General features: G+C 55.5%; 1 protein-coding gene across 1 annotated transcript; it reads right to left on the minus strand.

The window, feature by feature from the left end:
• Positions 1 to 2,535: 2,535 nt before the first annotated feature.
• Positions 2,536 to 11,844, minus strand: CHST1 (carbohydrate sulfotransferase 1). Its single transcript, XM_041460000.1, has 2 exons — positions 11,776 to 11,844; positions 2,536 to 4,525 (listed from the first exon to the last, which is right to left on the minus strand). The coding sequence occupies exon 2, from the start codon at positions 4,479 to 4,481 to the stop codon at positions 3,222 to 3,224; it is 1,260 nt and encodes a 419-aa protein (XP_041315934.1). The 5' UTR covers positions 4,482 to 4,525; positions 11,776 to 11,844; the 3' UTR covers positions 2,536 to 3,221.
• Positions 11,845 to 15,251: the final 3,407 nt, after the last annotated feature.

Raw genomic sequence — 15,251 nt, forward strand, 5'->3', positions numbered from 1 at the left:
CCGTGATTATGCTGGCTCTTGTTCCTAGTGGGGGGAAATGAGGAGAGGAAGCACAATTGAAGGAAGATGTTAGAGATTCCTTGGGAAATTAGATCTCTCCCCTAAGGGCTCTAGATGAGGCACCAAGCAAAGCAGAATCTCTGTCCCTGCTTAAACTAGGACATAGCTTTCAAGCGTGGTTCAAAAGCCATTTTGCTGCAGGCGCCTTTCCTGACTGGAATGGTAAGAACAGTTTGGATAAGACTTTTAAACTCAATTTTTTGTGTTGGTTTAAAGACCAGTGCATAAGAGGGCTTTCAGGCTGGGGACAGCTGGCCTAGCCCTGAAAGTAGGATCTCAGCAGCTGAAGATGGGAAATTTTGCCTCTACAGCCGCTGTTCCTTCAGGCAGGTTTGCATAGCCACTTTTCCCAGCTGAGGAAGCAAATTCTCCTCACAGCAGCCTGCTCCTTCTGCAGGAGATGGCAGTTTGACATGGCTCCCCAGGGCTGCAGCGAGCCCCCGTGGAGCAGCCTGACCCTCTGCTGGCTGGCTGGCAGTGCTGGTGCTGGGGGGCACAGCCAGCAACTCCAGGCACCTCATCTGCTCCACAGGCACTTAACCCAGGGCAGAGCCATGCAGTGCTCCCGGGATTGCACAGCCCTGAGGGAGGATTGCAGGCCAGTGGCTGGGCAGTGCTGGATCAGCCACAAGACAGGGTGTTCCTTTTACTGGGTCGAGGCCAGGAGCCAACAGCTCAGCATTTGTTAAGTGCTGGCAAAAGGATTAATTTAGTAACTAATAACAGGGCAATCAAGCCATTTATTTGGTTGGCATTTTGCTGCCAGCTGCTTGGGAAGAGCAGCACACTGTGCACCAGTAAGGCTGTCTGCAGCCACCTCTGCCACCTGCCCCATTCCTCTGTCCTCGCTTGCAGACTCAGCCAGGCAGTGTGGCTTGGGAGGCACCAAGCTGGTGGCAGGAGCAGGTTTGGCAATGACAGATAGGTGAAGACACCTGGGGATGTGGTCTCTTCCAGGGGCTGCCCTTATGCCCACTGTGGGGAGGAAGATGAGGAAAGTGCCTATCCTGCAGCAAGTGCATGCTGTCCCCCCATTCCTCCTCCCAGAGCTGGAACCATCCATGTAGCTTTGCAGACAGCACAGATGAAGTACAGGTGCTGGAGCCGTGAGCCCTGAGAAGCTCTCAGGTACTTCACAGCTTCTCACCTTTCCTGCAGCCCAGCTGGCTTGCAACATTAAGCCAAGTCGCAAAACACCACTAATAAGCTGCTCCTCCAGAAGTCTTTTAAGGAGTGAAAGGATGGTGCAAAATCACCTGTAGTCACAGATTTGTCGTGTCTCAGGCAGCGTGTCCAGTCCCCCTGCATGCAACTGCAGCACCCAGTCTTCTCCCAGGAAAGAGTGGGGCAAAAGCTGGTGGGCAGCAGAGCTCGGAAGAGACCTTGGGAGAGAAGACCTGCCCAGGTAAGTGGGCTGTGGGTGGCTCAGACACCTCTGGGCCAGGAGCAGGCCCAAAGCTGGGAGTGTGCAGCTGTGAGTAGATGTCACAAGTTGTGGTCTCATCCCTCTGTGGGTCTCTGCCCTGCCTGGCTCCAGGAGCAACTGGAAAACTGCTGGGCCACTGCTGTCCTCTGTACCCTGGGGACTGGCCCCAGTGGTTTCCCATCTGCAGCTGCTTGTGGTCTGCAGGACGTGTCTCGAGGGCTCGACTGTTGGGACTGTGCCAGCTGGGTTGGAGGAGCTGGCCAGCCGTTTCATCAGACAGGGCTCAAGTAGACCAGCAATGTCTTGTGTAAGGCTTTCAGTGTTCCTGCCCTGCGTGCCTGGCTCCCCCATTCAGCAGCTTTCTGACCTGCCCGTCACGGTTGTAGCTGGCATGCAGCTGCCACATAAATGTGGCCATATCAGACCTCCAAACTCGACCAGCCTAGAACATGGCCATATTTATCTGGCAGCTGCATGCCAGCTACAGCCGTGACACTTGCCCAGCCCACAGGCCCAGGTGTCTTGCAGGCAGCAGGCAGCTCATAAAGGAATACTTGTGTATTGCCAGGATCATCTTGTTCATTCATTTTCATTTTGGCAGTTTCATGACCTGCACCAGAGCACCTTCCCCATCCTCCAGGGCAGGCCATGCCAGCACTGGCATCAGCACTGTCAGACATGGTGGGGGGCAGCCTGATGGGAATGGGTTCACTGTGCTGGTGCCATTAGCACTCTGGAGTCAGGGACTCCAGCACGTCCCATGCCCCCATGCATACCAACAAGTTTTCAGGTCAGTAAATAACCACGGGTTCTTGCTTTCGGCTTAGCTGCTTGCATTTTGACACACTTTAGAAGCAAACATGCACACGCCTGGAGGTGGCTGCAGCTCCCTGCCAGCCTGGGGGCTGTGGTGTGTCCTCCCCCGGCCTTGTCCTACCCGCTCCCAACCTCACAGGAGTCGGGCAAACCAGGAGATGCTGCTTTTTGCCTGGTGATGCATCCACACTAGTATACTTGCTGAGGTCTTTCAGTTGAAGTTCACCCCCAGATCAGTTTTATTGCACTTTTATTTACAGAAAACACAGAAATAAAGCATTGAATGTTTTGGGCTTTTACCAAATGACCCAATCGCTTTTTATCTTTTTTTTTTCCTTTTAGTGGGTTTTTGGCACAAAGAAATATCACAGGTGTTACCAAACAACCATGTAGGAGCAGCTGACCAACTGCCCAGCCCAATAACAGGACTTAAACAGACAGACATGTCACACTGAGATCAAAAATGAGGAGGTTGTTCCACTTTCAGCTTCCAGTCTAACGTGTTCATTGGGGGCAGGGGGAGTTATTCTGGAGGGGATGACACCATTCATAAATTATATTTATATTTACCTCTTACATTGTAAAAGTAAACAGTGCAAAAGTACAGTACCCCAGATACCCTTCGGTTTGGAAAGCTTGAAGGTTGCTTTATACATTTTGTGTGTTTTGTAAACATTGTTACCCATCCAGAGTTCTAGCTCTTGATTGGAGAGACCCAACTCCTCCTGGCATCCAAAATGTATTGAGGGGCAGCAGTCCCTTCCCCTGGACTCAGCCTTTGAGATTCCCGCTCAAGGTTTAGTGCAAATTTTGGAGAGAAAAAGACAAGAGAGAGAAAGGGGGAAACAAAAGGAAAGAAAATAAAATAAGGCATCAGTTACAAACAGTACGCATCAAAACCAGGCCCGTTGGGGCTGCCTTAGGAGAAGGGCAGGAAGTCTCTCTCCTCCACCAGGCTGATGGAGAGGTTCTTCAGCTCCTCCTCGGAGCCGGCAATTTTGTAGCCGAGCTGCGCCAGCACCTGTTGGCAGGCGTGCTGGGTGAACGCCACGATCTCGTAGGACAGACGGAAGCGCCACTTCTCCGCTGTCGCCGCTGAGTTGCGCACCGTCCCGTACTTGTGTTTGGAGGAGGACCTGTCTCCTCGGGTGTTGTTCTGTATCCAGCGCTCGACGTTGCTGTCCATGGGGATGCCCAGGAAATCATAGATCTCCTCAGTCTTTTTCATGGGGTTCCTGGCCAGGTCTTCGTACCGCACCAGCATGTACTTGCCCTTGAGCCATGGTGGCCGGTTGAGGCCAGTGGACACAGAATTCCAGAAGTCCTCACACACTGTGGTGAGCTGGGTCACGTCCAGGTTGTATGGCTTCCTGCCAGTGCCGTCCCAGATCCTCCACAGCCTGTAGGTGTCTCGGAAGGTCTCACTCCGGGATGCCAGGATCCCCCGGGGGTCCCTCACCAGCTGGATGACCTTCAGGTTCAGCCGTGGGTCCTCCACCAGGGCCCGGAGGTCACTGACCTCGGGCACCCGTACGGTTTTGATGGCCACGTGGCCGTGCTCTCTGCAGGACTCAGTGGCCAGCGTCAGGTTCAAGGTCCCGCACTTCTTCACGCAGTCTCCTTCCTCCAAGTGGAGATCCACCGCTCCCAGGGACTCACATACAGGTGGCGAGCACAGGGCCTTGCTGGCTCCCCTGCGGAAGAGGCGGTCGGTGGTGTGGTTGACAGGCTGGGGCTTGATGTAGTTCTCCAGGAAGTAGAGGTCGCAGTCATACAGGCTCCTCAGCAGGTCTCGGCTGGCCCCCAGCATGACCCGCCTGTCTGTTGTACTCTTGCTCTGGGTCAGCTTTGGGATCAGGGTGTACTGGACGTGGTAGAGGGGCTCAAATAAATAGAAGACATCGAAGTGCTGGTTGAACAGCTGCCCGACAAATGAGGAGCCGCTGCGGGTGGTGGCAAGGATGAGAACGTGAGTCTTCCTGGAGAGATTATACGGGAAAGTGGGATTCTCATCGCACAGCCTGTCAGCCACATCAGTGTCCTGGCTCAGGCTGCAGTTCACAGGATTAGGGATGGGGCAGCTGTGGAAGGACTTGGCAGTGAAGGTCCGGATTGCTGTGTACTGGATTGCAATGGATGCCAAGGCTAGGAGGAGTACAGCCTTCCAGGAACATTGCATGGCTGGTCACCTTCATGGATCTTCTTCACAGGTCGTCTTGGTGTCTGCAACCCAACAGAGAATTCACAGATTGAACATGGACTGCCAAGCATCCAACTGATGCAGGTACCAACAAATGCCCTCCTAATGTATGTCCGTCAGTCATAACCATATGAATCCCAGTCACACACGGCAGAGCCCCATTTCAGACAAGAAAAATAACAGGCAGAAGCTGGCAAGTCTGGAGAAGCATGTCCTGCCAAGACTTCAGCCCTGTTCCTTCCAGGCTGGGAGTGTACATAAATCTTGTAGCCCATAGCTCACCCCATGCACTGCAACCCAGGCAGGGGATGTTAGAACCTGGAGGTGACACTGTCTGGCTCCATCCAGCTGCTGCAAACTCTCTTCCCCAGCTGCCTTGTGAGTCACTTGTCACTTGGAACCCCAGTGCAGGAGCTGTGGCAGGGAAAGGTCAGGGGATGGTGCTGTCTTATCTCCATCCATTCTGTCCAGCTGCCAGGATAAGGCATGGCCCATCCAGGCCAGGAACCTCCTGCCTGGGAGAGTGGCAATGTCTCTCCTGGAGCTGCAGACCTCTTTGCACAGAGGTCCAACAGCCAGCTCGGTCTGTCAGCCTCTGGGGACGAGTGCAGCCAGAGCTGTGCCCTCAGCAATGAGCTCATGGGGCTGGTAAGATCCTGCTCCACTCTGGGATTCAGGACTCTCCTATCCTGAGCACCAGAGGGGAAAAGCAATCCTGCAAAGGAGGAAGCATGCGAAACTGCATATCTTCCATACTCTATTGCCAACCAGGGCAGTAGCCCTTGGCACCAGGGATGGGTGCAGGGAAGAGTGGGGCTGTAGTTGCAAAGAACAACTTCAGTGGTGCTAGCCTTGCCTTCCTGCTGCCCACACATGGGCAAGGCTAGGGGAAACTGAGGAGGACCTTTGGATAGGATGTTTAGGGACCATGACAGGGGGGAGGGAGTACCTGTCATGCCTGCAGAGCTGCCACATTGCTGGGAGGGCATGTAACTGTGGTGGTGCTTCAGTATTCCTCCTGTTCACTAACGAAATAATGTTCACGGACTGCCTGCTGCTCTCCAAAGCACAGGCATTTCACATCCATATACTATTGCTCTTGGGGGATCAGTGGGGCTGGGAGACAGAACGTAGAGGACGCATGCCAGAAACTCCAAACAAGCTAAAACACCTGTGTGTGGTGTTATTTTCAAACTTATTTATTTTCAAAGCAGTGGTTTTGAAGCCTCCCTGCACCCATTTTCCCTTGCCCATCTTCCTTCCATGTCTCCCCTCTCACAGTGTGGTATTCACCTGTCCATCCACCTCAGGCAAACCAAGGGGACAAGACCGAAGTATCTCTGCTCCTCACCCAGCAGAGCCCACTGTATCGTCACCGCCATTGCTTCCTCTTCTCTGCTCTCTGTGGGTCCCCAGGGAGAACAATGTGCTGGCCCCAAGCTCATGGTGAGTGCCTGGTCCCTGCTCAGCCCCAGCACCAGGTCACTGTGGGTGGGATTGTCAGAGCCAGTGCTGTTGCTGCTTGTATGAGGTCCCTGAGGGAGACCAGTGGGCCAGCGATGGATTTCAGCATGTGAGGGCTGTTCTAACCCAGAGCACATTGAAATCCCTGATGGGCTTGGGACAGTGCAATGTTCCTGGTGTGTGGTCCCTGCAGAGCCCATAGCAGCTGCCACGGTGTGTTGTTCCCATGTCTTCGATATGTTCCACACCCTGGGGAGACCCTGTCACGCAGCAAGTGACACCAGGAGGGCAGCTCAGACCTGCAGGTGAGTAAAAAAGCCTTGCTTTTTTTTTAATTAATATTTTTATTGTTTACGGATTGCCCCAGCTGATTTGTAGAGGCAGGAAGCTTCAGGAACTACCAACTCCAGAGACCTCTCACTGGGAGCAGGGGTTTAGAGCAGGACCCCAGGACAGGGGGGCTGGCACAGCTGTTGCAAGCAGCCCCCCACCAGCACTCCCCGTGTCTATGCACTAAGAGCTGTGCTTTAGACCCACATGATGCTTTGAATACGGGTTGCTTTCACCTGGACTGCTGCCTGCCAAGGATTGTTGCACATGGCTGAAGGATCGAAGTCAGAGATGCTTGGCTATTGCTGCTGCTGGATTGGAGTTACCCACCCTGAAAAGGGGAAACCTGGTCCCAGTGTCCACATGGGATATTCTATCCCTTGGACAGTGTTTTTCCAGGTCTGCTAAGGCAGAACAGGACAGGACAGTCCCTGCTGGTATCTCCTGGCTCCAGTGTCTTCTGCATGCTGCCTAGGTGGAAGCTGCAGTGGGAATGCTTTCCTGCTCTCTAGTGATGGCCAACCACACTGCATCCCTCACACACAACCTCAACTCCTACTCTTTGCTTCATTGCTGATGGATGCTGGAGCAGATGAGACTCAGATTAGACTGGTTAGAGCAGAAACCTGCTGCTGGCTCCCCAAAAAAAGGCAAACCAGAGACCAGATGCCTTCTTGGTCCCAATTCCCACCAGATCACTCACTGGCTGTGAGCATTTCAGGTTCTCCACCCACACTGACCCGTTCCCCTTTGCAATGTCCCAAGTGGCAGAGGGGAAAAAACGGGGCATTGATTCACCTCCTTCACTGAGCAAGTGCTAAACCACAGCCCAGCTTCAGTCTTTGCTGCCCCTTGACATGTGACCTGCCCATCTGCTGAGCTGCAACCAGGGAGGGGAAGGTTTTGGGAGAAGGTTTCCCTCCCTGATGTCTCATCTGTGGCCTTTAAAACTAGCCAGAGCATCCTCTCACCTCCCAGCTGGCTCTCCTGCCTCCTCCCATCACTGCCTGTCCCTGAGGGGCTGCAGTTCTTGCTCAGTCCAGCCCTGGGCTCCAGGGACAGTGGCGACTGGCAGCTGGGTGCTCTAGAGGAGCTCCCAGGGCAGCAAAAGCATGTGGCACCTGGGAGCTGCCAGGACAACTGAGGATCACTTTTACTCCCACTGCCCCTTGTTCATCTGTCAGACAGAGCCAGGCTGGTGGGAGCACCTGCCAAGGAGGAGCTGTGCCGGGCTCCTCATGGCTCAGAGTGGGCAGGCTGAGCAGTGGCTGCAGCCAACATGCCCCAGGAGGATGTGTCCTGCACACAGGCACAGCAGGACAGTCACACTCTCATTCCTGACCCGAGGAACCTTGTTCTTAAATTGCCCTGATAGCCAGGGCCAGCAGCTCAGACAGCAGCTGAGAGAGGGCCATGCCCACGTGGAGCTGCATCTGAGAGTCCTGTGTGAGGCATGGATTGTTTTGGCTCCTCAGCCCCAGACCATGGGAGTCATCCAATACACTGGCCTCCTAGATGTTTCTGTGCTAGAAGTGTTCTCAGTCGAAGTCACCTCTGCTCTGCCTCCAGCTCAGCTCCACCAAAGATGATGAGCAAATGCAGCCCAGGGGTGGGAGCTGAGTTCATGTGTCCCTCCAGGCAGTTGGGACTATGAGATAGAGCATGGGGTGGGGGTACATCACTCACACCTTCCAGCCCCTGGCACTGCTGGTACTGCAAGGGGCTTGCCAGAAGGCACATGGGCTCTTTTGGGACTGTGCTGGGACCACCACTGCCCCTTTCCCAGCTCTAACCCCCTTGTGGTGACAGCGTGACAGAGTGCACTCTGCTGCCTTGCCTGCATTTCTGTGCAGCTGCCTGCAGTCGCACTGGGACCAGGCCATCCGCAAGGGATACACAGCATCCGGCGAGCAGCTCTGAGTGCAGCAGGAGGCCAGCCAGTGCCTGGCACAGGGACAGGAGCATTGTCTGTGAGAAGAGGAAGGTGCTGAGCCTTTCCTCTCCCCTGCCCCACTTCCCGCAGCCTTGATCCTAAAGGAAGGGAAAGGATGGGCGCAGGCAGCGCAACCTCCCCCACCCTGTGCACCTGCCAACAGCAGCGGATGCGTAATCACCTGCCTTCCTCTTCCTCCTCCTCCTCCTCCACTGACTCCAGCACTGCTCTGAGGGAGATGAGCAGGCAAGAAGCCAGCAAGACAGCCCCGGACTGCTGGGGAGATCGGAGGTGATGAATTAAGCTGAATGGCATCTGTGAGTCACCGGTGCAGTGTGGGGAGCAGTAAATGCAGCCGGCCGGCCATTGTGCAGCAGGGACCGAGGGCTCCTGTTCTGGGCATGGTCTTCCTAGGTTTGATGGGAATTACCTGCTTTTGGAGCCATGCAGCCAGGTTGTGGCACTGAAGGCTGCACTGGCAGCTGAGTTCAGGCACTGCCAGGCAGGCTGGAGTCCATGGGGCAGTTGCAGGGGTCAGTACCACTCACAGGTCTCCTCCGCCCCAAAAGCAGCTAGGTGTTATGCAGGGCAGTGCCTCACGGCATTGTGGCACTCTCATCCTCGTAGGGGGCTCCCACAGCATCTCCACATGGGCTGCTACCTTGACTCCTGCCCCAAGCCTTCCCTGCAGGTTCCCTTTCTCCCCGGAGGCGGCTGTGTTCAGGCTACTCAGGGGCGATGGCAGCTTTAGGCAGGAGCCCTTGTAGTTACTGATACTGTTACTGCTGTTCTGGAGCCTCTCTCACAGGGCAGTCAAAAAAAACCCTGCTCTTTTTGGTTGCCTTCCAGGCTGTCACCCTCTCTCAACAGCTCCTCAGAAGCTGTACCCTCAGCCTGTCTGGGCTCATCCTGAGCTCCCTTCCCACTGTCAGGGAAACCTCTCTGCTTCCCCATGGAAGGAAGGAAGGGAAAAGGGAGCTGAAGAAGGTGTGAGAGTCTGTGCAACAGAGGTGCCTGCTCCAGCTTTTGTAAAAGCCCTGGCACACTGGAGGAGTGCCTGAGCCTTGCCAGTTCTTCCCGCAGGCCTGCCTGGTGCCAGTCCAGCTACCGGCACCCTCTACCCCCAAAACCGATTCCCGCCAGCAAGGCTGTTTCCATGGAAACGGCAGAGTGACTCAGGACTTTGGGACCAGCTGGAAAACACAACTGTGAGCAGTGATCGCCTGAGAAGCGCCGGGCCAGGGTCTCGCTGCCAGGGAGAGGGATGGATGACTGTGGGAGCGGGCAGGGCTGCCTGCCCACCTGCCCGCACGCTGGGCACAGGCACGCCCTGCACAAAGCTGCGAGTTGTAAGGCAAAACCCCTCTCCTGACACAAGTGACACCACAGCAGGCTCACCAGGGGACGCATCCCAAAATGTGACTCATGGCAGACAACCCCTCTTCCCCCTTTCCCTTCCCCCATCCAGAGACTCATGCATGCATAGTCACCCAGAGAATTCATAGCACCAACTTCAGCGCCTGCTCAGCCCTGCACCTGCGCCTCTGTCCCCTGCCCAGCATGTAGCACCCCTGCATGCAGTGCCCAGGGCAGTACGGCTTGTTGAGGGCTGCTGGAGGGGACAAGTGGCAGCCAGCACCCTGCGGTGCCTCCCTGCCCAGCCAGCAGCTGCCTCCTGCAGCCCCACTCCTCCCCACCTCACCACCCAGGCACAAAAGTTAAGTCGCAGGTTTGCAAAGCAACTCTCAGCCAGTGACCCACTGGCAAAGGCCCTAGCAGATCTCAGCGTTCTCCCACTGAGCAGAGAGTTTATCCTGTACAACAGCGTTGTGGCCACTGAGGCAGGGAAGACAGGCTTCTGGGGTGGGGTGCAAGCACCCACTTGGTCGCAGTGGCTTAGTCATGCTGTCGGCTCTGCAAAGGCGGCAGATACCAAACACCTCTGTGGGCCGCCCAGCCTGAGCACTGGCTGGCTGCACCCCACCACTCCCCAGAGGAAAGAGAGACCACTGAGAAAAAGCAGCGCTGAGCTGTCCCCGATCCCCTGCTTGACTCTGGGCACCACCACAGACACGTGAGCAGGGCTGGTCTCTGGCCCCAAGCCTCCCCCTCAGCAAGCCCCACCAACATGAGATCCTGACGTGGTGGAAATGAATTTTCAGCCTTGCCTCCTCTTCAGCCGTACAGGATTAGAGCTTCCCTACAGTCACAGCTCCAAATGCCAGCTGGGACTTGTGCCCGCCACCTTCCTCAGGTGCCTCACCATGTGCCAGGCGGAGGGGCTTCGTGACCCCAGACTCATACTGCTCTTGCATTCATCACCTCCTGGAGCACTTGTCTTATGATAAGGCACAGGACTCTTGTGCTCAAAACCACCCTGGCATGTTCCCTGTTACCCTATCTCTGTTCTTTCCCTCTGCATTTCAGAGGCACCAACAGATCCTTTAACACCAGAAAACTACTGCCCACTTTGACCAGCACTTAAACAGGGAATCAGTCTCTTTCCTACTGGCACACAGCATGCACATTTTCAGTTAATTCATCACTATCAAGCAATGCCAACCTCAGCCAGTCCCAGAGTTTTCTTATCGCAACATCCACCTGTGCCTGTTTATCCCTTATCCGTTGAACTGCATCTGCCTCTTCCCGAGGAGGTGAACGCCTCGGTAAACCAAACACAGGCGGTTTTGTGCTCTCCACCTTCCCCTGAGCCATCCACCAGCCTGCTGGTGTCTGCTCACTCCCAGAGCACTCCCTGGCAGGAGCTGGGAAGGCTCTTTTGGGATGAACGCGCTCATTCACTGCCTCAAAGCACTCTTTTTGTAACGTCCCTAACCTACGGCCGCGTCAATAGCCCAAATCTCGAACCGCACAGCTTTCCCGTAGGATTGCTCCATGCCATGACGTGCTTGCACCCTACTCTGCGAGGTCTCCTCGTCAGCCTGCACCCTCACGGCAGGTTTGTCAGACCGCCTGGAGCTCTGACAGCAAACGCCGGGGCATTTGCTGCGCCGGCTGGCGCGGCTCCGTGGCCGGGCAGGGCATCCGGCCTCCCTGTGCCACCGGGGACTTACTCATTTGCTCCAGGCGCAGCTCCTGCCCAACAGCAGCCCAAGTTTCGCGGCAGCTCGTTCCCCCGGGGGTCTGGGGCCAGGGCTGCTGTGCCCCCGCCGCTAAGGCAGCCCCGGGCGGCGGCTCCCCCTGGGCGCCCGCAGCCCGGGCCGGGGCCCCGCCGCAGTCAGGCTGGGCACCAGCGGGAAAAGTCCTTCCCGCCGCTGCGGGCGACGTCTCGCTGCCTCGGAAAGTTGGTGGCGCGGAAAGGGTTACGAGATAGCCCCAGCCCGCCACCCCCGGGCACCCCCGCCGCCCTGCCCTGCCCGCGCGGGCACCCGCCGAGCGGGGCCGCCTCTCCACGCCCTCCGCGCCGCGCCGGCCGAGGGGCGGGCGGCGAGGGGGCTGCGCCGCTTCCCTCCCTCCCTCCCTCCCTCCCTCCTTCCCTCCCTTCCTCCCTCCCGCCGCTCTCCCCCCACCCCCGGCGCCCCTTACCTGGCGGAACGCCCCGGCGGGCTGCCCCCCGCATCCCCGGCCGCGGATCCTGGGGCGGGGCGCGCACGGGCGCACGCAGCACAGCGCCAGGCACCGGCATCGGCTCCGGGGAGCCTCCGCGCCGCGCCGCCCGCTCACCCTGCCCGGCCGCCGGGCTCCCCGGCTTTGCCGAGCAGGAAACTCCCCGTTCCTTATTTACCTCCCGAGGCGCCCGGCCGGAGCGGCCAGAGCCCCTCCCGTTGCGGGGGCGGGAGGGGGCCCGGTGAGGCTCCCCCCGTGAGATGTGTCCCCCAGGCCGGGTGCTCATAGGGACAGGGGATCCCTGCGGACCGCCTGCACGCAGGGCAGCGGGTTCCTCACACGCTCCTCTCGCCCCACTGCTGGGGCACCAGCGGCCCCTCGGGCCCTGCCGGACTTAGTAGTGATGATGGTGCACATTCATCCCCTCGTTTTCCGGTGGCCTTTGCTCATCAAAAACAATATTGTCATGGGGACTGGTTCTCCAGTGCCAGGAATCCTCCCTGTGCTGCCTAAATCAGGGCAAACCGCCACGGGCAGGGTCCAAAACCATCCTCAGTAGTGCCAGTGCAAAAGTACTGGCAGGTGATGGCACCTTCCCACCATCCATCCCACCTTGGAAGGCGGGATAGGACAGAGGAAAAGAAGCATGGGAATGTGTCAGAGCAGCTGAAGAGGCTGTGCTCTGACAGTCACATTCCTCCTTCTGCTTCTGTTCGACCCCTAGAAACAGGTCAGACATTTACTTTTGGCAACTTTTGAATGTTTCCCTCTTATCTAGCGCTTGCCAACTAAACTGCATTTTTAGCAGTTTAACAACTGCAGCTCTGCTGAAATGGCAGCTGCCAGCAAAAGATAGGTTATGATTCTGGAGATACAACAATGGATATTCATTTTTTATATCCCTGTTTTATTTGGGGCGTGTGTGGAGCTGCCTGGGCACTGGGCACAGCAGTTTTCTTCTTACATCCACGTGAGCAACATCCATCTCCTGAAAAATCTTGAGCTCTGCAAGGGATTTCCAGATCTTTACCTCAGACTCTAGGATTGTGGGATCACAATACCAGCGTGTTCAGCAGCCACTTGGAACTACACTTGGCAGAGAGCAGGCTACGAGTAGCAGTGGGGCCCAGGACTCTGCACTGCACTTTTGTCAAGAGAAGAATAAATCCCTGGGAACACTGGGCTTGCCTTCCACTCTCAGAGACCTGCCAGGCTGCAACAGTGAGTTCAGAGCTATGAGATTGCCTTTAAAACTTGGGAAGCACAACAGCAGATTGTCACGTTCGTTGTTTAGCATTTTGGACTTACATTTGCTGTTTTAGGAGTAATCAGATCTTGTGTGTCCAAAAATACTGGTATTTCTCAAGTGTTTTACAATATCCTGACAGCCCTAGCCCTCTTAATCTAATTTTAGAAAACTTTGTAAGGATTTTATATTTATAAACAGTTGGTGCTTAAATATTATTTCCCTCACCATAGCAACAGCTCCCCATTGTAGCATTCGCTATACAGTGCTGTTGCATTGGTGTATCCCTGCTTTGAATGAGAAAGCCCTGAAGCCACTCTCTCTCTTGCTTGTTTTCCTACACCTTGCAAAGGACAAGGACTGAGGCTCCTGCCTGTCTGCCTCTTCCTGGAGCTGGGAAGGAGCCATGCCACCAGCTGCTCCTGGAAATAAGCCGGTGGCCCTGGGGTTTCTGTTGCTGGTGCTTCTCAGGTGATGTGCTGGCTCAGGCCATCCCCTTCCTGCTGACTCATTTGCCATGGTGTAGCCCACCTTGTACCCGTGCAATGGCCCTGAGTGCCACCCTTCTGTGGCTTACAGGCCTTTGACAGCCCCAGGTGCCCATGGCATGCATCTGACCTGTGCTCCCACTTAGCTGGCACCTCCAGCGAGTGGTGGGGAGCAGCTGCGAGGAGGCATCCAGCTGGCCCACAGCCATGGCTGTGCTCCACTCCCACTGGGGGCCAAGGCAATGGAAGTGCAGGAATGGCAGGATTTCAAGGAGTTTGGCCAAAGGGGGCATAAACCAATCCAGGGACCAGTGCCAGGAAGAAATCAAGGGGCTCACAGTAAGAATACAAGACCTGTGTGCTTTCCAGTCTTTCCAAGGAATCAGGGTTTGCTCCTCTCTTTACACATCACTGATACTGCTCTAAAGTCCATCTGCAGAAATCCAGGGTGTCCCACAATTGGAACAGTCCCAGAGACACTTGGACTCATACCCACAGGTGCTGTAGAGGCTGTCTCTTACAAAAGAAAGCAATTTGAGAGAATGGTGGGGGGGAAAAAAAGAATAATAAAACCAGGGTTGAAGGAGAAACAGATGCTTCTGATTATTTCAGCTGGGCATGATCATGTTTTCTGATGCTGCCCTGGTATTTTAAGTGTTAATCTAGAGAGATGCTGTTTGTTAGTACATATTACAGCTCTCTATCTCTGACTGTCGAGTATTAAAATATTAATTAGGCTCTGTGGTGTGTGTTTGTGGTCAGTTTGTTTTCAGAGGGAAGGACTACTGTGGCTGTATCTCACCCTCATCAAGAAAATTTGGTTCTGTTTAAAAGGCATCATTTTCCCCCTGTGCAGCTCCAGGCAGGAGAGCAGAGAGTCTGCTGGTGACTTGGTGAGTCAAGTGAACTCACCTTGTAAATTTTCATCGGAGCCAAAATACAGTTTGATAATGTCCAATTTCCATGCTTTTCAGCAACAGATTTCTGCAAAGGGTTTGTATTTTCTTCTCGAAACATCCTACCTTAACAACATGTTTGGGAATATACGTAATAAAATATCAACGTGGCTGTTAAGGTGATATGAAGGTTACTGTTCTAATCACTCCAAATGCAGTCAGGAGCAAAGTTATGATTCTGTCAGTAACCTGGCCATGTCACATACCCCGTATATCCTGCAAAACGTCGGTAACATAAAGAGCAATTCATTAGGGCATGGAAATTTAAAGGCAAACTAATAGAAAACATTATTTGTGCGCTTAAGCACGGCATTTTGCAAGTCTGTGTCAGAGGCAGTGTAGTGTTTGTAAGCCCACCTGCGTGTACGTGTTTTTTCTGCCGGAGGAGAGGAGGCTGTTCCCGGGCTGCAGTGCCGGCACCGCTCCGGCAGCGATGCGGGAACCCTCCCGCCTGGATCAGGCTTCCCATGCTGGAAGGAAGCGCCTCTCCGGAAGGGCCGAGAAGGTAAAAACTTTGCTGCCGTCCCCGGAGGATGGGGAGGTGTGACTCCCAGGGAGAGCCGCTGTTGGCTCGCTGGCGGCCGCTCGGCAGAGCGCTGCAGCGGGCTGGGAGGGCTGCGAACAGCGGGGCTGCCGCCGCCTTCTCCCCGCCCTGGGGCTCCCTTTGAAGGGCTGGAGGGTGCAAGCCTCCCTCCGAGGAGCTTCCAAAGTCTGCCAGAGCCCGATGGGGTTACTGAAATCGTTCCCAAGCCCCGCAGGAGCGCC

Source organism: Pyrgilauda ruficollis, unplaced genomic scaffold (genome assembly GCF_017590135.1).
Source record: "Pyrgilauda ruficollis isolate IOZ18807 unplaced genomic scaffold, ASM1759013v1 scaffold14, whole genome shotgun sequence".
Lineage (NCBI taxonomy): Eukaryota > Metazoa > Chordata > Aves > Passeriformes > Passeridae > Pyrgilauda > Pyrgilauda ruficollis.

Excerpts from the sequence above, each read along its gene's own strand:
- CHST1 (XM_041460000.1), bottom strand. The coding sequence starts at position 4,481 with ATGCAATGTTCCTGGAAGGCTGTACTCCTCCTAGCCTTGGCATCCATT.